At 24.8% G+C, this 26,229-nt stretch overlaps 2 protein-coding genes across 3 annotated transcripts in view; one reads left to right on the top strand and one right to left on the bottom strand.

Annotated features, from left to right (window-relative positions):
• Nucleotides 1-26,229, top strand: part of Npl4 (nuclear protein localization 4) — an 83,016-nt gene that overhangs the window by 46,592 nt on the left and 10,195 nt on the right. The gene's annotated exons all lie outside the window — the stretch shown is intronic.
• LOC142330215 (uncharacterized) lies at nt 10,308-25,118 on the bottom strand. Its single transcript, XM_075375353.1, has 4 exons — nt 24,759-25,118; nt 13,416-13,739; nt 12,826-12,984; nt 10,308-11,974 (listed from the first exon to the last, which is right to left on the bottom strand). Exons 2-4 carry the CDS (start codon nt 13,737-13,739, stop codon nt 10,790-10,792), a joined length of 1,668 nt encoding a protein of 555 aa, XP_075231468.1. The 5' UTR covers nt 24,759-25,118; the 3' UTR covers nt 10,308-10,789.

The raw sequence follows: 26,229 nt of genomic DNA, 5'->3' as shown, positions 1-26,229 counted from the left end.
ATTTATTAATAATAAGGTAATCCACTAACTATAATAATTATAGTGAAAGAGAAACTTATCTACTTGCTAATGGATGTTAAAAATATTAATTTTGTTGTATAAGCTCTGAATGAGATTATGGAATGTTAGAAGTACTACTGAAAAACAGGTGAAAAGCAGAGCACTTTTTTGCCTAATTGTTTGCTAAAGATTTTTTCAAATTATTCCTGGTTCATAGAATAATAGGAACTGATTTTAATGCGGTTTGCAACTTAACTCTTTACATGTTTTACTATATGTTCAACAAAGTTTTGATTGTTTATTTTGAGCTACAGTTATGTAAAAATATACAAGTTAAAGTAATTTTTAGAATTAAATTTATTCAAGGTCTACTAATAGTGAAAATAAAATAACTGCATGGTCAGTGCAGTAAATTTTTATTTTAATAATTTTGTAAAAGTATTATTTAAATTAATCCTTTTGCTACTGAAGTACCTTTAATGAAATAATTGTCTTGTGATGTATATTTTTTTCGAGTAATGCAATGTTGCTCTAGCCTCCTACCTAGTATTTGACTGGAGGTCAGTAAAGCATTCAGTCATTTTTGTTTAGTAACCTTTGGCAACACTGATGCCAAGTTACTATGGCAAATGACATATTATGTACAATAGATAAGCATTACTAAAACTTCTGTCTGACCACTTGAGGACTTTTTGCTCCCCAAATATACTATAGTGATATTTTTCATTTAAAACAATGAATTAAAAATCATTTTACTTTTTTTTACCAGATTTATGGAAAAAAAGTAGGATGAAACTATTATAGTTTTAAACATTTTTAAATATTCTAAATTTCAATTTTTTATTTGGACAGTTTTTAAAATTTTACATATAAAATCCATGTATTATTTTAAATTTTAATGAACTTTTTAGTTAATAAAAAAAAAAAAAATGTTATTGGTGTTTTTTATAGGTCTTAATGTTTGTTTCTGACATTGGTATCTTATTTGTTTATGTTTTAAAGTAAATTGGTTAAAAATCACTGTTGCTTCAGTATAAGTATTAGTGTTGTAATATATGCGGTGAAATTATTCTTAAAAACACATTTTTTAATAAATATAGTGAACTAGTATTAAGGAAACATACTTTTAGTGATTAAAACGTTATAAGTAATGAACATGGAAATGAATTAAAATTTGATTGAGATATTGAAGAGGTACATTGTTGACAACTTCCAGTATTCATTCAGTTAACATTAACAAACTAAATTAAAATTTTGAATTTTCATTTAAAAACATAAGCAAAAGAATCTTTTATCGTAAAAATGATAGTTTTATTGGAGTTATTAATATTGTTTGCCAAATTTTCTAATCTTTTCTTATCTTTGTCAGAAAAATTTTCTTCTCTTTAGATCCTTTTTGCTTTCTTGCTTGTCTTTTAATGTTGATTCCATTTTAAAACGTAAGTCCTACCAATTAGGCTATTTATGAGTTAGGCTGTTAAAAATCGATGACTTACTATTAGCAGGTTTGTAACAAAACATTTAGTGTACTACTTTTCAAAATAATTAACTAACAAAACAAATAAAATTAAAGAGACAACAGAACAATGTTGTGTGGGATGGAGAATTAACAGACAGAAAAACAAACTTGCATATATAATAAAATTAAATTTGATAAAAATATAAAATGTTTGTTGTATGCATGTGTGTGTTAAAAATAAATCTTTTTCAGATTTATTTGAATTTTGAACTATTATACAGATCCTAACTTTTATGAAAATGTTTTACTGTATGAAATACACGTACTTTTGTGTTAATCTTTTAACTTACATACATAAAGTTATTTTTTTACAAATAATTTATGGCTTTTATAAACTAAAACATAATCTTTTAAGGCACAACTTTATCAAATATATATAAATAATATTAACACAAAAATGTAAAATTAAGATTTATATTTTGTTAAAGAAAAATCAATTATATCTCCAAATATCAATACTTTCATTAAATACCATGTTCGTGTTAGTTAAATATTACTTATATTTATTGATAACATTAGTAACAACAAATAACGTTTACATGACATGCTTTATGCATTAATACACTATTTATTTTAACAATATTATTATATAATTATAATAATAATAAATCATTATTTTATTATTTATTTGATATATAAATATTAATTATAGATAATTTGTAATATTAGAAATTATATTGTAATTTAAAAAAAAAAATAAAAAGTCAACTATAAAAAAGTAAGCAGAAGAAATGTTAATACAAATAATAATATTATTTCAATTTTGGGTTGCACATATATTGTCTATAAAGATTATTCATTAGAGATTATTGTATACGCATATTTTTATTTATCAACTATGGGCTAATAGTTCTGTTGTAATCTAAAATGAAAGATGAATTTTGTGGTGTATGATAAATTTCTAGCTTGAGCAGGATTCAAGCCCAGAATAATTTGGATGAAAGGCAGACTGAGCTACCATTTTGCCACTGGAACAGCAGTCTTCATTTATTATATACAATGGGATAATTTTGCTTTCATGATATTCTTAAAAAATAAAAACATATGCTCTGCTGTAAATAAACTCATCAATGTAGTTAGTTTTATGTCTGGCCTTATAGTTCAAGGCTGTTTTTTAATTTCTTAAACTGTTCAGAATACTTCCCAGTTTCATCAAAAAATATAATTAAGCCTAGTGTTTACTTACATGGCATTATTTTCTAGGTATAAAAATGATAATGAATACAATCTCTGCCTTTTTATAATGGTAACTGTTGCTTTATGTGTTACTGATATGTTTTTTAATCTTCCAGTAATTATTTAACATCGTCTTTCATTGATATAAGTAATGTGTATTTATTTTTTTTTATAATTGAACAAAATCTTTTGTTAGAAAGAAAAAAAATGGTCGATTAAAAATGTCAGAGGGTTTTTTTTATGATTTTGTTTGTGAGAAATCTGTTCTGCAAAATTTTTTTTAATAGTTTTCAGCTAAGTGTTGTTTTTTTACTGTTTGTTCCACATGGCATTTCCTCTGACCCGCCATAACACTGTCCTTGTATGTGCCATTTCATTATAAGTTGTCACACTTTCTTTACAATTCTACAGTTGAACTTTATTAAATTTACATTGTGTGGAGTTTAGACTCTGAATTAGACGTTTCTTTCACTTTAAAATTTTTGATTGTAACAGTAAATAAAATATCTTTGCTAGAAAAATTATGAAAATAAATTTCAAGTGTAGATTAAACATAAATTGCATGTATTAAATGTAAGTGCATTTAAATTTAATAATTTAATTAACAATTTTGGTTTTGTTAGGAAATTTTCATTTATTCTGCTGAATTAAAGATAATATTTAAAAATTTTGCGTAGCTAAAATTTCAGAATATTTTTTACGTGTTTCTTTGGTTTGATGAAAATATGTTTGCAAACTGAAACAAGGAAATAGTAATTCTTTTACAAAGTTTTTATATTGTTTACAATCACCTACTGCCTTATTCCTGTAATTCTTACCACACATCTCTGTTAGTTACAATCCAAATTTTCAGACTTCCCCTCTCCCAGGTTGTATAATTATGCTGAAAATTATTGTTATTAATTATAAGAAATATTTTTAAAAAAAAGGTGAATGTTATTTTTCATATAATAATTTTCTGTTTAGCAAAATTTATAATTTTGTTGATCATTAGCTGTCATTACTGTAATTGTAAAGTACTTTACATGAAACTCATTCCCAAAAAAGACTGCTATTCTCAAATGTAGCATGGATATTGTGCTTATTGAAAGCAAGGAGTGAAGTTGGTTCCACTTTTATATTCCACTAAGCCAAATATAATGCTGCTCATATTAAGTTCGTCAAAATACAGATTGTATTCAATCTGACATCTTCACTATTTTCTCCATAGGATTTTGCCTCAATGTGTCTCCAAATAAGAAAAATTGGATTGTATAAAGTAATAAATTAATACACCCCTTTTCATCAAGAAATAATATATATATGGAATCAGTAATACATTGATTGCATTTATTAAAGCGGATATATATTATATGCAAGTTAAAAAAAGTGAATTTTGTATCTTATATTTTTATTGTTAAATTTAAAAAATTGTAGTGTTGTAAATTCTTAAACTGTCATATCTTAATTTTTGTTACTATTAACAATTTTTTCATTTATTAAAACAGTAATGTTTATACATGTAATTTTGATCTATTTTATGTAAAAATGTTTAAAAGCGATTTTAATGATGAATTGTGGTAGCTCTTATGAGCATTTCTTTACAATTTAAAATGCAGCTCTAAATTATAATATATCCCAATAATTACAAGATAAACGTATATGTAAATTTTATTTGTTTACCCAAAAATAATAATTTTAGTAAAAGCTGAAGTCATTCACAGTAGTCCACTAGGCCGAAAATCGACGTAGACAACTTTTACTATTTTCTATTTATTAAAGACTCAACATCTTGTCTCACCTCAAATTTAGTAATATCAGAACTAGAACTAATATCTCTTACCTTCTTAGTCAGGGCTATTATAAATTGCACATTATCATTTACAGTATGACTAAACAAGGTACTTGCCATGTTTTTTTACACTATATAATTAACAAAATAATAAAATAAGTAAATACTCAGTTAATTAAAACATTTACGGCCATAAGAATTGAAAATATAAAATAATTTAAGAGTTTATACAGTTGGATTCAAACCCAAGTAAGAATAGAACTATTTTCCTTCTAAATTAAACATAGAGAAATTGTTCATTATTAAATTTAATCTTTTTCATCAAACTCTTACATTAAAAGTAAAAATTTTTATAGTGATGCTTAGAAAAGCACCTACACATATAGATTTTTTTGTTGCTATTTGTTTTTTTTTAGCAATTTCTAGGGATTGTTGTAATTAGATTTTTAAATGGTTTCTTCACAATCTATCTGCTTGTCAAACTATCAAAGTAGTGAAATTATGCCTTATAAATTTTAATATGAATTTCTTTGTAATCAGAAGATGATTTATATATATGGCAACTTTAGTGGGGAAACATATATGGCAACATATTGACAAAACACTTTTGGCAATTTGTCAGTTATTACCTCAGTAATTTTTGAGGATATGCATTAGATTTTACGTTGCTAGGACATAAAGTGAAGAGATTCATAATGTTGTTGAAAAAAAGGGGAAAAAATTTCTTTAAGCATTACTTGAAGTAAGGTTATGTTCTACTTATTTGAAAAAAGTATGAAACATGTTTATATGGGATTTCTGTTAAGCTATTTACAGAAACCAGAATTATTTTCAGTAAATATTACATTAATATCAGCATTTTATTATTGAAATTAAATGCCATGTAAACAGTATTACAGGTGCATGCATGTAAACTATTACTTTAGATTTTATCATGTTTTTGATATTGATATGGGGGTTCATTTAAAAAGTTCAGAAATTCTCTTTTCTGCAAATTACCGGTAATCATCTAGACAATTAAAAAAAATTAAATTTAATAAAAAAAGTGTTTTAAATAAAACATAGTTTATTTCAAAATTATTAAATAATTTGTATTTTTCCTTTTTTTATACTTACATAATGCAAAACTGGGTTTTAAGTAGTACTACAGTAACAGTAAAATTTTAATAAAATCAGTTTATAGTTAAAAGAAAAATTAAAACAAAATTTTTCCCTCTGATGAAATAAAGTATACAAGACTGTATTTCACAAGTTTCTTGATAATTTTGAAATTATTTTTTACTGCAATCAACCTCTGTAAGGTAATTTATCTATCGATGAGAGTAAATCATATTTTATAAAATAAAATATACATTAGATATATCAAGTAGTATAGTCATTTAATGACATATATATATTTATGAATAATATTGTATATAATGCAATGGTTTTATATAATATAATAATTTAATGATACACACTTATCTGTAATTGCAAATTTATTTTTATTTCAATTTGATAATAACGTTACTCGCTGTTTATTTATACATAATATGTATTTATCTGTTTATAAAAATTTTAAACTAACATCATAGCCTTTTAAATTAAATCAACAATAATTATGCGATAGGCTTCACAAGATGTATGTTTTTATTTTATATTAATAATATTAAAGAGGCATTTGGTAACAGCACATGGCGGCGGTATATAAATGAAATATTTTTATGGTTTATTTACAGTATAACCCAAATTATCCAGACCTTTGATTAACTAAACATTTGTTAATGTGATTGTTATTATTTACAATATTTAAAAATTATTTTTTTAATTGTCAGTAATTTTTTTGTGTAATTTATTTTATGAGCTAATAATTGGTAGTTTTTTTTAAAATTGTACATCGTATTTAATTGTGAATTATTTAACATTACAATATTTTTTTTTACAAATTTTTTTTATAATCCTTACTGCTTATAAAAATAAATTTTTACTTTTTTGTTGATTTTTACAAAGCTCAACACAAAGATTTCAAAAGTTTCCTTATTAGTTATTATAAGAGTTTTGATTGTTTGATTCTTGTGCATAACTAAAATTAATCCTTGGAAGCGATTTTCCCGCTTATTTGTTTTTAGCTTAATATCTAGCAGTTTATGGTAAAATAATGTAAACAAAATAAATAAATAGAAAATATATATCTGTAAGAAAAAAGGTAAAATGATATCTACTTATATTTAATCTATTGTTATCTGTTTATTTTGGGTTAACAATAATCTTTCAGGCATGATTTGTCTGAGACAGAACCAACTGTAAATGTAATTGGAAATTGCCGTTATGATAAATATAATGTAGAGAAAAGTGTAAAGGTGGCATTTCACTAAAATTCAGTAGTGCAAGAAAAAATTTCCTTTTTCAATTTGTCATAAGATGTTTTTCCTTAGATAATTAAAGAAAGATAGTCCGATTGAAGAAAAAATAAAATGTAAATTTTTTTATTTAACTAGATTATAAAAATCCTTTTTGTATAATCGTTCTGATTCCAACTCTCGAAATCAAAAAAGTTAGTTACATTTAAACCTAGCAAATTCTACAATTTGGTGATCCTTTTATGTACTGATTTGTATACACAATGTTCATTAATAAAATTTGGGTTTTATGTTTATATTTTTTTCAACTTATCATTTTAATTTTTTAACCTATGCAGCAGAGAAAAAGGAAATAAACTTAATCAATTTTTTTAATACAATAAAAATTAAGTATATTTTTAATTTTTACTTAAAACATACACATTTCGTAAATGTTCAATGCTTTAGAAATTACTATCTAATGAGTTTCCTAACAAAATTTTTTACCTTATCACAATCACTTAAAGAAATCAATTTGTGTTATTCCAGCTAATTGGGGTTATACTGTTTTGTTTATTATCTTCAACCTGTTTACAATTTTATTCTAAAAATATATACATAATAAAAATGAAACAAAAACACTTACATGCTATTAACTTACATTCTAATTCGTTTTGTATAATATAATTATATACGATATATTTATAATACATATTATTAATCAAGGAAAACCGGTTATTCTTTTGTATTTTATAATAATTTATTTTTTAAAACTTGAACGAATATTTTTTATTACTTATATATATAATATATATGTATGTATATCGCACATCAAATCGTTAATATATTTATAATTGTAATATATACCGACAACAAAAATATAATTTACATTCTTAAAGTCGATTATCGATAATTAATATTATAATTTTTTCATTTTTTCGAATTCTCAATTCACAAAAATAAACCTCTTTAAATTGCGATTTAACAGGGACGGGGATGTATCGGAGGGGTTCTTCTTTTTTTCTCTATTTTTAATCATCGCTGGAGAATAAAGTGGTATTATTAACGCTGTTTATTATTTTATATATATTACTTTATAACCATACTTTGATAGTAGCGATTCAGGGTATAAATATGTATATATATCTAATCTAATACTTAAATATATTATGAAGTAAAATTAATGTATAATAATGTACTATTCATCTACTCTAATATTATTCGCACATTATTCTAAAGGAGCTGTACTGCATTATATTATTATTACTATTGTATGATGATTATTATTATTATTATTATTATACAGAGTTCGGCAATAATACTTTAATTATAATTCATTAATATACGTATGAATTATTAGGTATACAGTACAGGTCCTGAAGTTACAGTTAAAAAATTTGGTATAAAGCAGAACAAAAAAAATTCATATAAAACCGTTTTTACGCTTCATCGATTTAAAAAATATAACCGCTCTTTTATGTATAGAAAAATGTTACAAGAGGTAAAGAATATCAAGTTTATTTTTCGTTTATTATGAATAAAAAAATACAATGAAATCTTTGTATTAATTTTAATAAAAAGAATATTCTAATCTTTAAGTCATCATTTTGAAAAAATATTTTCTTTGTATTTATATAACAACATCTGTATCTATTTTATTATTTCTTTTAAAAAATGCTCACGACTTTCATTATTTATATAAAATAATAATAAAAAATATAATATGAAAAAATCTAACTGCTATTTTCAGTAACATGTGAAAAAACATTCAGAAAACTTTGAAATATGGAAAAATATTTTTTCTTTTTTCATAATTTTTTTTTTTTTAATCTACAATACTAAAGAGTTTTTCATGGGATTTTTAGGCCTTGTACTTTTTTGTTACATTCAGGATTATTTCTGCCAGTCAATCATCATTTTAAAATATATTGTACATATATAATTTATCATAACAAAATGATACTTAAAAATAGATATTTTTGATAATATGATATTTTTCTATAATTATTCTTTTAAGGATATCTGCATAATATGTATGGGAACAGGGAAAAAATTAACTTATTAACTTTTCTATGGCAGATTCGTTAGACAGTGTTGTATTTCCATTTACCAGTGCCATTTTCTTTTTATAATAAATATTGTTCAAAAATATCTTAATAGATTTGTGTAATTTTATATTAATTGTTTTTTAACACAACCCGAAATAAAAATGATGCTATGTTAAGTACATAAATTTTATATACTCTGCTTTTCACAATTTATAATTTTTAATATTTGATTAGTAATAATAGGACTCGAGAAAAGTTGTAAAACCGTAGGAGGTTACTCACTTTATATTTATCTAGAGTTTTATTAATGACAAATAAGCTGCTTCCCTTCTTAATTATGCTGCTAACCTCCTCAAAGATTGTGTAGTAGAAAAAATATTTTTTCAGAAAAAATCTGTAATAATTAAAAATAGAATATCTTTTATATAAAAAAAAAAATACCTGCTTGTATCGTTAACTTTCGATCCCCTCTTTTGAGAAGCCTGTGAGTTTTGTTATTTTATTTATTTAATAAGAACATAAGGAAGATCTCCAAAAAGTTAGGTTCTTTTTTAATAATAGTTGAAATACAAAAAAATATCACTTTTGGTGAATTAAGTATTCAGTTAGCTGAACATGTGGTTTTGTATTAACCATTAAAACAATTGGCAGTTAAATAAAATTACTCACTGTCCTGTTATAAAGTGAATGTAGGTCATATGTCTAGTACAGTGTCATACAGGTGAAGAAAAGGCATTGATTAAAGTTATACACACTTGTCCAGCGAATTAGCTTGAAAAGAGTATAATTTTTCCCCTTGTGTATGAATATATAGATATATATATATTTTTATAAATTATGTACCTATCGCTAACACAAAAGCTGTTTGAGGCTGTTATCTAATTCTATTAATACATTATTTTTATTTAATGGTTTATGTATATATTTATTCTTATGAATATATATATATATATATATGACTGATATTTAATCGAAGAAAAAAGGAAAATAGCCATTTAATTTGATATTAGGCTAGTTTTACTGTAACCCTATCCCTTTATAACGTAATAACAAGAGTAATAATAATAAAAATAATGATTAACTCATACAACTTATAATGTAACTTAACTTAAATGATATTTTAACTACTTAAAGGTCACCTATAGTAATAACTTCCTAATATAATTCCATTTTTCTTTTTGTCTACTTTTTTCTAGCTTTTTTGTTACTTTATACATCTTTTTTTTTTACAGTAACAACATGTATCAGTCGCACGTTACACAATTCCATGATCGATCTTAATTAATTACAATAATAGGCTATTTATACTAAAATGATTCAATTATTAATATATAAATTGATTAAAAATTCTATTAACTGATAATCTATATTCTTATATATATATATATATATATAATATTATATATATATATATGTATAATATTGGTAAATAATGAAATCTTCATTCAAACGAAAAAAACAATTAAATACTACACACTTTAATATATAATATATACTAGATTAAATCGTATAAGAACATTCAAAATATGCTCCTTTTGAAAAAAAATTCGCTAACATGACAAACGCTTCATATTACTTATGTTTTGCAAATAAAAACCGTATTAGATAACAAGAAATAAGCATAATTGCATTTACTATTCTTAATGCATATAATCATGTGATATATTAATGATATCTCAATTGACTCGATTGTATAATAATTTTTTTCATTTCATATAATTTTTTTTAAGTCAATTCGTATGACTTTTATTCGTACTTTACTATATTTATAAATTGGTCTCTATGTATTAAAATACATTCTCAAAATGCTAAAAAAAAATACTTGATAACATTACGGTTTTATTTTGTAGTTCCTTAACAGATTTTCTGTTGGGAAGTACATGAATGAAATTAAAGAATATATTTTACATGTATATATAATTATACATGCGATGAGAATGTAATAAAATAGATCTGCTCAAAGTTTTCCACAGTTTGTTATAACCACAGTCTTTGTTGGTTTTCCAGTTTGATCACCATATGTTGCTATTTTTTCTATAAGATCAAGACCCTCAACAACATGTCCAAATATTGCAGTAAATCCACGCATTTCCTGTAATATCACTCTAAACTGTGATCCGACCATTCCCAAATTATCATGTCTTTTTTGTGTTCTTCTCATACCGACTGCTCCTCGTACCGCTGGAAATTTTGTATCATCAGGCATAAAGTACCCTTCTTCATATATCGATCTGCCGCCACGACCATTGTTTAATTCAAAATCACCAGTTATTACAGATTCTCCTTCCCAGCACTGAAATATAGCACAACCTTTATAACAGTATCCCATTTCCCCTGTTGTCAAAACAGCAAAATTTTTGGCCATTTTTGGTGCTGCATCTGGTCTAGTTTCGATAACCATTCTGCCATGAGGTTGTCCGTTAACATCTATGTTAAAAAAATAAAGGTATTGGCTACTAGGTGGACGTACATTTAACGCTATGACTGGTTGTGGTGGATTTTGTACGGCTACAATTGTTCCAATTGGTTCCTGATGAACGTATTGTGGTGGAGTTTGTTTAACGACGTATTCAACAGTTCCATTGTGTTGAAGGTGCTGCTGCTGTTGTTGCTGCTGCTGCTGCTGCTGTTGTTGTTTTGAAAGTACATGACGTGAATATAACTGGGACATACAATAATTAGCGAGGAACAATATCGGGTTGTGTGTTGCAGCTACGTGGTTTCTATTTGCTGGTTGATTTACAGGTGAATCGAGCGCATGGATATTTGCAAGTGCTTGTTTTAAAAGAGTAAAGTCAAAAACAACTCCAGAATTACCAATAAGATCATCTAACTGGCATTGAAGGAACATTTCTTGATATTTAATTTGTAACCGTTGTTTTTCTAATGATAACGATGTAAATAATGACTGAGCTTCGCCAGGATTTTCTAGATGTGCTAAACCTACCCTAGCTTTGGCAAGTGTTTCACGAGCTTCATTTACTTCAGGCATATGGGACCAACCATTTTGTAAATCTGTTTCAACATGTGTTTTCAAGGTAACGCATGCTTCCAATACTTTTAACAGAAATTGTCTTTGTTGTACTGCTAATCTCTGCACTTCTCCGAGCATTTTTCCTACTGCCAACAATTCTAATTGTACCTAAAACAACATATATAATTATGAGAACATAATAATAAATAAATAAATATATATTTATATATATATATATATATAGCACAGCATTAAAGAAATGGTAATTTTCTTTTGTACAGGTTATTTTTATATTACTTTATTATTATTTTTCTGAAGGCTGAGTTTTTTCCATTACTTAGACCTTTTTTTTTTTTAAATTATGGAATAATAGGCTTAAATAAATATTTTTTTTTTCTTTTGTTTAACCTCTGGGACTACCATTAGGTCTGCAGAGGATGAGATGAATGATTTGTAGCGTGTGTGAAAATGCCATTCAAAACTGTATTACATGATAAAACTATTCAAACTTCTTTTTCTGTAAATGCGATGTGTTCATAGATTTAATATTTTATTTTAAATTTATGAGAATAAGTTCTTAGCCAATTTCTAATAAAAAGAAGAAAAACAATAAATCAAGTAGTTCGGAGAGAAGTAAATTAAGTTGTGTAAATACATCTTTTCTTTAATAAAACTTGTGGACAGAAATGATTCATAACAGTTTAACTCTGCTTTACAAGTTTTTCTTAAGTCTTCTAACTCTCAAAACAGCTTTAGGGTTAAACAGTCATGTTACATTATTAATCCATCAATTTATTCATATGATTAGAACAGTCTGTTTACTTTTGTGCTCAAAATTTTGTTAAAATTCAGAGGAAATTACTATGACCCAAATATCCTTAAATTTATAAATTAAAATTTTCCTTATATCAAAAATACCTAAAGAATAAATACACAAAATCAAGTTACGGGGTAATTTATTCAATTTAAAAACATTACATTTTGGAATTAAAAAAAAGTTTCAATTTTTTTAATCTTACTTCTGATACAAGTTGTTCTTTTGCTTCAGCTTGTGATTTAACTTGATGACCAGGATGTTCGCTTTGAGTAGCACATGCTCTGCATATCGCAGCACAACATGTGTGGCACCATAATGCTAATGGCATTCCATGTGTGTGACAATTCTCACTTGGCACCAACTGAAATAATGAACAAAACAATTTCTTAAATAAATGCAATACAATACGTAGTTGTAAAAGTACATTTTAATTTATGTTATGTGGATGGAAGCTGTTTAATAAAAAAATTACATTTTGTAAAACATGAAAGATTATGCCTAACATTTTTTCAAGAAATAAGCAGATCAATTAAATTTGCAATGTTATTTATAATTTCATTTTCTTATATATTAAGCATTATACTGATGTGTACTAATTGTACAGCAGCTGGCAGATTCATAGTTCTTGTTTGTTATCTGTTTAGTAATACTTTACAAGAATGAAAATTATTCAGTAATAAAAACAATTAAAAGGAATACCATGAAATGAAAAAGTAATAAAATCAGAAGTAACCAATTTTATGTTACCCACCTTTCTCCTTATTCAGTAATAAAAACAAAAGGAATACCCACCTTTCTCTCCTTATCTGGTGGCTTTCCACTTCCTGGTGGCGCAGAACTTCCAAGCTTTATATTGGCAAAATTATTGCACAATACAAGAATAGGGCTATAAGTAGGCAGTGTTTCTGGCCCTTGTTCTGCCAATTCCGTCCTTTTCCAACAGTTAACACAGAATACTTCTCTCCCTTTCATCATGGATGATTGTACACAATTCAAACAGAAATGATGTTTACAGCTTAATAGCTTTGGTACCATATCCATATCATTAAATTTTTGTTTACAGTAGCCACATAATGTCAATTCTTCTAAGTCTTTCATTGCAATCGGTTCCATCATCTGAAATAAAAAATTACACATAATTTTACTTTCCACAAATATTTTTCCTTAATGTGTGTAATTTAGAGTAAACTTTGAATGCCCACTAAAAACTACCTGCAAAATTAACCTTTTTTATGCTAACTGAGCCAGGTACATCTTAATATTTATTCAGTTTTGGTATCTATAATTTTTCTTTAATACCAGTAGTCTACATGTAACAGATTGTAATCAACTGCTGTTATTAATGATAGAATTGTAATTTTACTACCGATACATTTCTTTTATGTTCCTTGGATTTGTAATCATAAAATGCTTAATATGTTATATAATGTTAGTGATGTAAGTAATGGGCTGTGCAGAATTTTACACATTGCTTTTATTACAAAAGAAGGGATGTGATTGTTCAAGTAAATTTTTCAAACATTAATTTTATTCATTCTTGTACATAATGTTTATATTAATATTTAAAATATAAATATGCAGTTATTTTGATGGAAGGACTAGTGTTATATTTTACTATTATGAAGTAGATTATAATTACAGTTTACAGTTAATTAAAAAAGGACAATCTTTCCAATTAAAATTTTTTCTTTAATAGCATTTGGTAATTAATTAGATAAAAAAAATAAATAAATAAAAGCTTAGTTTGACTACTAAGATCATTAACTTATAAGGCCAGTAGCAATCAGTTATTTATGTAAATGTAAACTTTACATCCACCACTGCTTAGTAACAGTAATGTAACTCATCAGATTTTGTAACTTTTACTTTTCATACATTTAGTAATGCAAGATGTTCCAAGTTACAATATCATGCATTTTTCTGTTTATGACTACATTTATAAACAAATTGATTATAAAAAAGAAATATTTATAAGTTAATTTCATCAATTTTTATTTTAATTAAAGCATAATTTTGTTTGCGTAATTGATGTATTTTCTACCACAAAATATGTTAAATTGTTTATTTCATTGACAGATATACGATTCATTTTTACAGCCCATTCAAATTGATAATGACAGAATTATTTGGAGGAATATATTAAGGTTTACTTAAAATAACTGTTTCATGTATTATATGTGCTATTTTTTAATGAATCCATTAAAAAATCAGTTAATTGATTGTATAATTGTTGTTTAATATCATGAATATAAGTCATTATAATATTCCTTAATACTTAAATAGTAATTTTATATACTTATTTTTTATATTTAACAACTCTATTAACAATATTTATCATAAATTATTACTTACTCCCCTGTAATGACAAATTACATATTCTCTATATTGACTTAGATTGATTTGTAACATTTAAGGTGTTCAAACAAATTTAATAGAAGAAATAAAAATTTAGTTGTAATTGAAAAGTAAATATGTGCTCGATAAATAAGGATAGATTTTTTTTTTATTTGACTAAGTGTACAAGATTGTTATTAATATTAATTTAAAGTACTGATAGTTATTCAAGTGCATGAAATGTTCCCAACACTTCAGGTTTAAAAAGTGGTATATTTTTTTTACTTATACAAGGAACCTTATGAAAAAAACATTTATTAGGTGTTCACAATTCTTTTAGATAATAACATGGAACCACTGTGGATCTTAAAATTCTTTTCAGTCGTATGACAGTTAATATTAACTGTATGAAAGACTGATTCAAGAAAATCATTCATAATGAATAGATATTTTATAAGAAATTTCAAATAAAGGTAATAAATTTCATCGTTTTTCACCTGCATACATTAGAATAATTATTTTATCGAGCCGTGCTTTAATGACGAATGCATTTGATAATCTATATTTAATTTTGATAATGTTTAATTGTAAAAAACAAAAACCTGTTCCAGTTGTAAAAATATTAAGGGAAATGAATTGCGACAGTTTTATAGAATTTCCCCTGAATGTTTTTTTTTTATTAAAAAGTAATTAGCTAACAAAAAAAAATTAATCTAATTTCACTAAAGTAAATTAATTTTTAAGATTTTATAAGAAAATTATGATAATTATTGAGTTACTATGATTAAGCTGCTGTACCTAAGATATTTTTCTCTATATTATAGTATAAGAACAACGCACTTTAATCTGATCACATCACATCTGATGAAATATTACTCATTGTTATATCTGTGTAAAAAAATTAACAAAAGTTAATCTGATAAAGAATTTTATTAGAAAACAAGCTTAATTTGGCAAAATTAGATCATTACGGTTCAGTTGTAGTTTTATGAGATGAGATAGATGTAGAAAGGTTGGGATGATCATAGAAAAAGTAAAAGTAGCAGGTTAGAAATGTAAAGAGATTGATACTAGTACCGTTTACAAAAGGTACAAAGTGACCAAATATCAATGGAATGATAGCGTATAAGAAAATAGACATCATTCATTAAGTAGGCTATGTAATTGGGACAAGCTGAAACCTCAGCAACTGTAAAGAATAATGAAGATTATACATTCGCATCAATGGATGAAAATTGATTTGTACTCGGTTTTGCGAGAAAGTAAAATATCAAGATGAGACAAAAGTTCTTAGTCACATGCAGTTGTAGAATAAGTATTAATTAACTGCTTTTAAAAATAGTGATTGTGATTTTAATTAGAGTAAATAATCACACTGAGTACTGTGGTATTCTAACTTTCTATTAACCATCTATTGATTTAGTTGAAAAGAATTTATATCAATATATCTCATTTCTGCCACAAAATGATGGATTCTATGAAATCCAAATTCAGGAATATTTGTACAAATAAAGGATAAAGATGAAAAATATAGTAGCTATTTGTTTTTGAATATCCATCTTACCAGTGGACTATGGTTGTTATTCTAATAATAATAATCTGACTGAGTCTGGAGAAAAAAAATTGCTGAACTTAAAATAACCATATTTACAAAACCATATACATATTAAATATTAATTAAAATTGAACTATTCATTTTGGATTTTAATATTAGATCATAGTAATGCTTTCTTTTTAAAATATAACTACCATTAAACCGTAAATGGAGCTGTATATGTACATTGTTAAATTAAATGCTTTATTAAAATCAATAATCAATTAACTTCTAGCCATTGGAAAATCAACATTTGCACTGATATATTGATTGGAATGATTTTGAGAAACCGTCCTAGAATATTCTTTTTTAGTTATTAACAACATACACAATAAAAATGAAGCAATTTTGAATACAAAACAGATTGATCATTATTAGTACGTAATGGGATAGTTGTCCCCCTGTTCATATGTGTAGCACTGAATTACATTTTTTGAGAGGGAGCCATCTGTTTCCACGTTAACCATTTTGAATTATTTAAGGTAGTAAAATAGTTAACGCTAATGTAACAAGTTATAACAAGAGTTTTTTCTTATCGGTTAATTTTTAATGATAAAATAATTTAAAATTATAATATTTGGTATAATAGTTAAGAAAATATGTAAATTAAAGTAGCTTTATATTAAGATTTTTATTTGTTTTATGTACTGGGTGGAAAATGTTTAATATTTCTAATTGGTATTTTAAGAAAAGAATTAAATTTGGAAAAATTGTACCTGTAATAAATCATGATTATCTTTTTCATTACAATTTTGTTAACTGTGCAACATTACTTTGCAGTGCATAAATTTGTAATACTTTTTTTGTTATTACAAATCAATATTTTAAATTAAAAAGAAAAAAAATAGAATTATATACAATTTTTTATGCAAGCCAATTATATGTAGCAATTTGAACGTCTCTGAATCTCCTGTTTATTTATTTATCTAATGATGAAATGCTGTAATAAATTTAAACTAAACCATCAAGTCGCCACACACTGCTGTACTACCCAAAATCTTGAAATTTTTATTATTTTATTTTTCTAATGCTTTCGATTTATTATTTATTTTAGAAAAAAAAAAGATTTTTATTGCAGAGTCTTTAGTATGTATTTTTCAGATTTTCAAACATATTTCAGGTTTGTAGAGTAGTTTAAAAAAAACTTTTAAGTACAATAAGAAAACATCCTTTAGCTGTTAAAATGCAAACTCAAGAAGTTTATTAAACCATATAATAAAATTTATTTAGTTTGATTTTTTAAGAATTAGCACAGTCAACAAACATATTTATAAATTTAGTATGTGTTAAAGTTGCATATATAAATTCTTTAGGAAGCATTTTCCACAAACTTGAAAATTAAAATTAAAATTAGTCAAATTAAATGCTATTTCCAATCACTAAGCCTTTTTATGGTATATTAATTAAATAATTTAAAAGTTAAAGTCATTGAATTGTGATAATAAATAATGTAATATAATTTTGTATCCAGTATGCTGTACTGTAACAATCTCATAGATAAAGAATGTATGTAGACCAGTATGTTCAACAGGTATAGCAGTGTTATATGTAACCAACTGTTGAATATGCCTTGCAATGATTTTACATTCATAATACAGAAGCCTTATTCCCTATGAAGATTCTTTATAACCAAAATAAACATAAAAATGTTTATTAATATAAAAATAAAAATTATAAAGTTAATACATCTAATACTGTTATGTGTTAGAATTAATTTATAAATTTTTACAATCCCAAAATTTAAGCTAACACATAAACATTAAGTAACATAAGATTATTAAAAATGTATAATATTTCATATAACACATGGTATTTTATTTATTAAATAAATGCAATCAATGGTATTATATTACACTGTTAATGATAAAATTATTTATTGGTGTCCTTGAATGGATGTAATAAAAATTTTAATACTATTTAAAAACAAAACGAAAAATTTATATGTTTACCAACAATTTTTCTTTTATATATATATATATATATATATGAAGTGACTTATCTGTTATATATTTGTGCCTTTTTTAAAATTTTTATTTTATGATTGATCATATTGATAATATGGTAGATAGTGTGAAGCCCTTAACCAGAAATAAAAAATGGGACCAATTTTATACCATGTTTTATCACTTACTAATATGAGTAGAATGATTTCCACATTACTATGCATTTTAATAGGGATGTATAAACAACATAATTTGATAATTTTTCATTTTTTTAAAATACATGTGCACACATTAATAATGCATCATATATATATATATATGTGTGTGTGTATGTGTATACAAACATACATACAGCAAACTTTATTATCCATATAGTGGTTTTGAAGGGGATCATGAATTGAAAACATATTGATTTTATCACATATATATAAAAAATAAACTTTTAGTGACATTAATTAACAGATGTCATATACATAAATTTTGAAATAAAATTTATACGCAACAAGGCCATGCAACCTGATGGGTTCTCTTAATATCTGCTAGTATCAGGTGATAATATTGTGGCAAATCAAATAGTTTTTAATAAACAGTCTCCAAAATACATTAATATTGGATGCAGTTATCTATTTTCTTCTAAAATTCTTTTATATTTTTATTATAATAAAAGTTATCAAAGAACAAAATGGATGAAGAGATATCACAGATATTTCTTCACATTTCCTGTAGACACAGACGTTGACATTCAGTAGGCACAGTTACCCAACAGATAGACCCGTTTCCAATTCTATTCTTATACAGCTAATTATTTTTTCCTATAGATAAATTCCTAGAAAGGTTATCACCTGGATACAAATAAAATATTATACTAGAGTTTGCCTGCAACAGTAAATAAACTATTTTTAGGACAATTAAATTTTTAGTAATCACGTGGACTACGTAAAGCACATTTGCAATGCATTTATTGCATTACCAGTGCTTCTCTGTGTGCTTGTCAATGGCACTGACAGGGATAACATGAAATAAAGCTTTTAAACAATCTAAGAAATGGAAATGTATATACATTCTATTGTATACTGAATAATTTTTTAATTATCTGAGAGACATGTATTAATATATTGTAGGTAATAAATTGTTGGCTGTGTCATGTGTTTTAATTGTATGTATGTATTCCTTTATAATCAGCTAGAAAGTGTGATAAAAGGTTCAATCTATATATCTCTGTTATTAATTTAATTATAGGGTTATATTATAAATAATGTACTCAATAATTGGGATTATTGTTTTGAGACAATCCCAATTTATCTTATGATCTAATTATCTGAGGATTTAGTAAGGAGTTATTCCTACTCAGCTGGGGTAATGAGTAAAATGAGTGGAGGTTGATTTGTTCAATTGTTCTCAATACTAATTAAAGGCAAGAAATATTTCTATTACCTTTAATTAAAATAAAAATTAATACATATATACAATAAAATGTTGGTATTAAATTAATTATCTTACTTTTAATAATTTAATATATTTAATAAATATAAGTATTTATCAATCCTTCACTAATTCTATTATTAGAAAAAAAAGTATTAGTAAATGGCTCTTTAAAGTTAAAGAAGAAAAAATCTATTAATTGTTTAATTTCTTAACCATTACTAACAAATTAAATTGACAAAATAAAAATTATACTTATCACGACTGATAATTTACATTAATGATCCTGGGAAAAATAAAGAAGTGCACATAACTTAATCGTTTCTTGAATTTCTAAGGAAATAAGATCTTAAAAAAAAAAAAAATTCCAATTGTATCTAATTGAAGGCAGTTTGTATACATATCTGGTACATATCCATAGAGTACCAAACTGTACTGAGAATATTTTTATATTTTTAATGTGTAACTATATAAGGAAATAATTTTAACTTGCTAACTGTAATAATTTATAATCAAATATTAATTTTATCATAAATGTATGTTATATAGTATTTGACAAGTTTAACAATAAATGTACCTTATCAGTTTCATTAAAGTTAATTTAAGTTTATATATATATATATATATATATATATATATATATATGTATAATTTGCTGAATTTCTCCAATTGGTGATTGAATTGTTTTATTTTCTGTGTGTAAGTTCTGTTTTATAAATATTTGTCAAGAAGGTGTGATATTGAAGTGTTAATAAATATATTTCACACTATACTAAGGAAATGAACTAGTACTCTGTTTAATGTGTTTTAATTTATATATAATTTTTTTTCTTACAGTGAATGTAATGCATTAGGTTATCTGTATATTTATGTATACACATTCTTTTAAATTAGGTCAGAAGTTTTGTTATAATGCTGGGAGTTTTCTTAGTTATGTATACTGCCCTACAATCCTGTTGGAATGTCTTTTATGTATAAATTTTTACCGATATAAAATTTGTTATCTACGTGATTCTGTAATAAGAAGGGTATGAAAAGATACTGCGAGTTTGATATTTGGATTTATCTATGCTATAATCCTTTGACAATAATTTTATAAAATTTCTATCATAAAATATATAATTTATTATATTAACAACAATTTTACTTGAACTGATTTATTCCTATATAACCTTAGGGTGTAACAGCCTTGAAAAATACAAGAAAGAAGTAAGGATTAAAACATCAGTGTTAAAAATCATATTTAATGCGATTTCCTGGAGTGACTACAGTTAATGCCAGGTGCAGCTCCTCTTTGGCAGAGTAGCTGCATGCCTCTGGCATGAAGTGACTAATTACTGTAACAATTGATTCAGTAAATAAAGTAAAAAAATAAAATATACAAATATATTTTTAAATATATATTGTGACTGACATAATGTTTTTCAAAAATTAATCCTCATCCAGCTACTTACTGTGCTGACTTGTTTAAAAATATTATAAATTATTGATTAGTTTTTGAGTTTTACACCAAATCTTTACCTTAGTAAGAATAATAAAATGGACAAAATGTAGAAAAATTTAAATGGACTTTGGATGTTGATGTATTGCGTTTTAAATTATAGTAAAAATGAAAATGTAACTGAATGACTTACATCTAAACTATGTTACTACTGTGAGAAAATTCAAATTTTAATAAACAAGCAATCTTTTTACAAAAATTTAGTAGAAATAAAAATAATAAAATAGAAAAGTAATTACATTTGTAGAGTGAATTTATATATTTTTTAATGAAGGAGGAGCTGATCCCCAGCTTTTTTATTCCTTTTTTTGCATTATAATTAAAATAATTCTTTTATTTGTTTAGAAAATTGTATTGTTGTAATAGTTAAATATTTTCTTTATAATAAAATACACATTTTTTAACAGTGAAGTATTTCCAGTTTTAAGAATAAACATTTCAAGGCAACAAAACAATATTTTTGTTCATTCATGTGTAAATATCACTGACATTTCTAAATTATACAAGCAGTAGGTATTGTACTTTTATTCTACTATTTTAAATGTTACTATTTATATGTATTTTAATCGACAGCAGGCTTAACCACTGTCAAACCATTACCTTAACTTTATTTTTCCTGCACCTATTGAAGTGTTGCAGTTAATGTTTTTGACAATTTGGGTTTTTTTTATTTTTAGTGGTGCAGATTGAACCAATACATCATTATGATGAACAAATTTCTCAGTAATCTTTAGTGCAAAAAATAACTAAGCGATTTAAGTGAAGCAGTTTCATTCTCTTGGGAAATTGTTATAGTTTTAGGTGGATAACCTTGGTGTTTTACTTACGTTTTATTATATTTATTTGTATTTAATTTTCATCAATGAATAATGATATGAAAAAACCATACTAATAAAAATTCACTGCAATGCAAATTATAATTTCATTAATAGTTACTTATAGCCTATGTAAAAATGTGGTATAAAAAACAGAATTCATTTTTTTTTTTTTTAGTTTCCAGTAGTTTCCTGAATCTTAGGTCAATCAAATCAAATCAAATTTATGTATAAAAATCAAAAACAAACTCTTCATTAGAATTCCCCTAAATTTTCTTTCTCTAATAATAAATAACACATTTTACTACCTTTTATAGAATTTAAGCAAAATGTGAAAGCCTGTCTGTAAACCAAATTTGAGTATTTTAAAGGATAAAAGCAAATTTTTGGTATTCAAACTTAAAAACATTTTCAGCTACTTTCATTTAGACTGGCATACTTTTTTTTAAGAATTAATCCATAAAAGATAACTATTTAAGAAGACTAACAGATTTTATATTTATTACTTAATGAAAAATACTAAACAAATATTTCAGTGGTTTTACAATTTCATAAATATAAAAATATTATTACTGAATACAATTTTAAAGCTTCTAAATTAATTTAGATTTAACCGCAAGAATATTACACAGCTAGTTAATTGTATATAATGGATTGCTAAGGCTACATGCAGTTAAAAAAATAAATGCTGTCAGTGATCTATTAGGGAACAATAGAATTATTGTTAAAAAAGATTTAGTACCAGTGTAAAAAAAGTTCTTAATTAAATAACAACGTCAAGAAATATAAGAATAGACCTACCAGGAACAATTCAGAAACAAAATATTTATTAAAATTATAGCTGTATAATTTTTTTAATTTGTTTATCAAGATTGTAAATAATTATCTTATTGTAGTGTTGACAGTTTCTAGTTATGAACTGATGTTTTGTTATGATTGTTAGTTGATAGATAATATTGTTCAATTTTAAAAACTTGCAAACATTTTTTTTATATTCATAATATTTTACTAACCTAAAAAATAAAAATGCGCTATAAAAAAATATCTAAATAAATATGTTTGTATTGTGGCCAAGATTTGGAATTTTACTTTTTTAATGTTATAATTACTTTTTTAACTTATTTTACAATTTGTTTAAGTGAATATCAGAGAGCCGATGTGTAAAATGAATTATTTGCAATTTGTTATATTCAGTGTTATATAACAGTGAAGTTATAGGTTATGAAGTTAATTTTGCCCAAAATATTGATGTTACTCTACTGTTTTAAAAAATTCAGTCATGAAAGTAAGAGCTTTTATACTTCATCTGGAATAAAATAAAATTATATGCTTTGCTTTTTTTTTACATTAATTAATAAAGTATGTTGGAATACTTATTTTTGATACATTGTATTATGATTTTTATTAGCTCTGCAAAGTAATCACAGATTTTCCTTTTGTCTGTACATATCTCTTATTAAATAACATATGTTTGTTTCTTTTAGTTTCTTCAAAATCTTGATGTTAACACCTGAATAGGTAGGTAATATGTATTCTTTCTGGTTATTTAGAAACATTACTTTTTCAAATCAAAAACAAATGCTTTGAAACTTATTATTTTAAATATCATAAATGCTTTTGAAAAATTTAAATTATCAGCATTTATATATTTTCAAAAATATAAATAAAAAACTACAAGCCTTTTTTTTAATATATTTATTTTTCAATATTAATCAATTGGGCAATTTTTTATTTCCAAGTTTAATTAAATTAATGTAATAAATACTTCAAGTAAGTATTTTCAGAATATTAAATTTATTATTTTTTCAATAAAAAAAAAATCTGTTCAGAAATGTAATGTTTTCCACAATTTAATATTAAGTAGATATTAAACAATAATACGAATTTAAATAAATAATATTTTTTTATATAACAAATATAAAATATTTCATTTTCTAAATTACTAATCAATAATTAGTTTGGTTTTATTATAATTTTCATTTTTATTGTTTATGTTCTTAGTTTTGTCTAGGTTATATTTTTGTTTACTATATAGGTAATATTTCAAAATATTAATTGTGATATTTATATATTATTATGTGCTATTTCGAAAATATTGATAGTTACAGCATTTTGTAATGAAAGGTTATCGCGAAATAACATATTAAACAGTCTTTAATAGTCCCTAGAGTTAGGCTTCTGTGTGAAGTACTCGCTTATCTTTTGTTATAATACAGCATCAATACGTTTATTTTAATAAGAATATTTCTCTAAGTTTACTATTAAATAATAAATTTATTTATGTATTTTTAATGTGCACTATTAAATCTGTAACCTTGTTAAATTGAGTTGGGTAAATATCGCTATCGGTTTGTGTACTAATGTTTGTTAACAGCTTTGTATTTTCAAACGTCAATGGGTCCTAAGCCTATACTACGAATAGCTAAAAGGATAGAAATGACAACGATTAAATAAGAATCTATCATAGAATTTAATAGTTTTAATCAAATTTAATTGTAATTTTCGTTGAATTGAATGTAAATATACCTTAAAATTATCAGTGCTGATGATTGTAACGGCGTTTTTAGCAATCGGAACGTAAAAGCGAACGGGCTGTTACGTTGTAAAAACAAACGCGGGGTCTGTTAAAAATGATATCTAGGTACTTTATATCACTGGCATATGTCACTTCACTAAATCACTTTACACATATTACATAGTGAATATACCGCAATAGTTACAGCGAAGTAAAAAAATATAATTAATAAACTCTGGTTCTATATCCTTTCTTGCCACATCATGATATTCAATCCTATTGTAGACCTCTCTGCTGGCATGGCGGACGGACTGTTGTCGCTTCGAAAATCAAAATATTATGCAGCCAACGCCATCTTGTGATCAGTATTGTAACTTTCCTCTCCCGCGTTCATCCGTTCCCTTTCATTTCTTGCCTTTCAGCCATTTTAGCTTTATAATTTTTAAACGATTGATTCCTTGTCGATTAATCGAAATTGATCGATTATTTTTTAATTTTAGTTATTATGTTCCATGTTAATCGACTTATTGTGAAATGTATTTTAACAATTTCCATCATTCTTAAAAGTGAATCTAATGAATATGAAATCTAATATTTACTTGTTTTCTGTTAATGAACAGTTATATTGTAATTTCTGTCCGATTGATGATTATAAACGATAGTACATCCATGGCTGTAGACACAAATAAAACTGTTAATAGAAGGATTAATGATGATTTAGACAAAATTGATGATCAAGCTTATTTTTAAATATGTTTGTACTTTAATTGTCTAAGATTCAATGATTAATTTCCTATGAACAGAGTTAATTAAATTATCTATTTTTTTTATTGAGGTGTATTGGTGTACCTTGTCTATTAAATCATTTGTTAAAAAATATTGAAAATCAACAAAGAACTGATAAGTAATTAAAATTTCAGTTCTAACTGAAATTTTAGGAGTTGTGTTACCTAGTTTTATACAGTGTTGTGTATTTCAATCAGTATGAACCAACATTTTAAAAAAGTGTTGGTATATTGCCAATTTGTGTAAATTACAATTATACTTTCGCGGCTAGAGATTCACCAAATTAGTAACTAATCTGTTAAGATTAACAGGCATCTGGCAGACATTCATTAATAAATAGTTTAATTGTTCATCTTTTGCATTATTTTCCTCTCTTAGTTATTTCCTATCTGCTTGCAGTAAACATTATGATTTGGTAACTACATTTTTTATTTGCTCCAGTGATCATTTTTTTTACATTATCTTATTAATTATCTATTATGTAATACGTAATGTATTACGCAATTTATCCATCTTTACATTTAATAATGTTAAGTTGAAAAATAAAAATGTTTAAAATTATTAATTCAGTAAGGTAATAAGTGCATTAAATACTATAAATAAATTTAAAAAATGTTGCAGATACATTAAAAATAAGTAAATTACTCTTGATTAGTCAGGTATTATAATAACGAAAAGCGCTTACCTGCTAATTTG

Source organism: Lycorma delicatula, chromosome 9 (assembly GCF_047948215.1).
Source record: "Lycorma delicatula isolate Av1 chromosome 9, ASM4794821v1, whole genome shotgun sequence".
NCBI lineage: Eukaryota > Metazoa > Arthropoda > Insecta > Hemiptera > Fulgoridae > Lycorma > Lycorma delicatula.
Note: the sequence above shows the minus strand (reverse complement) of the source record. Positions and strands in the feature narration are given on the sequence as shown.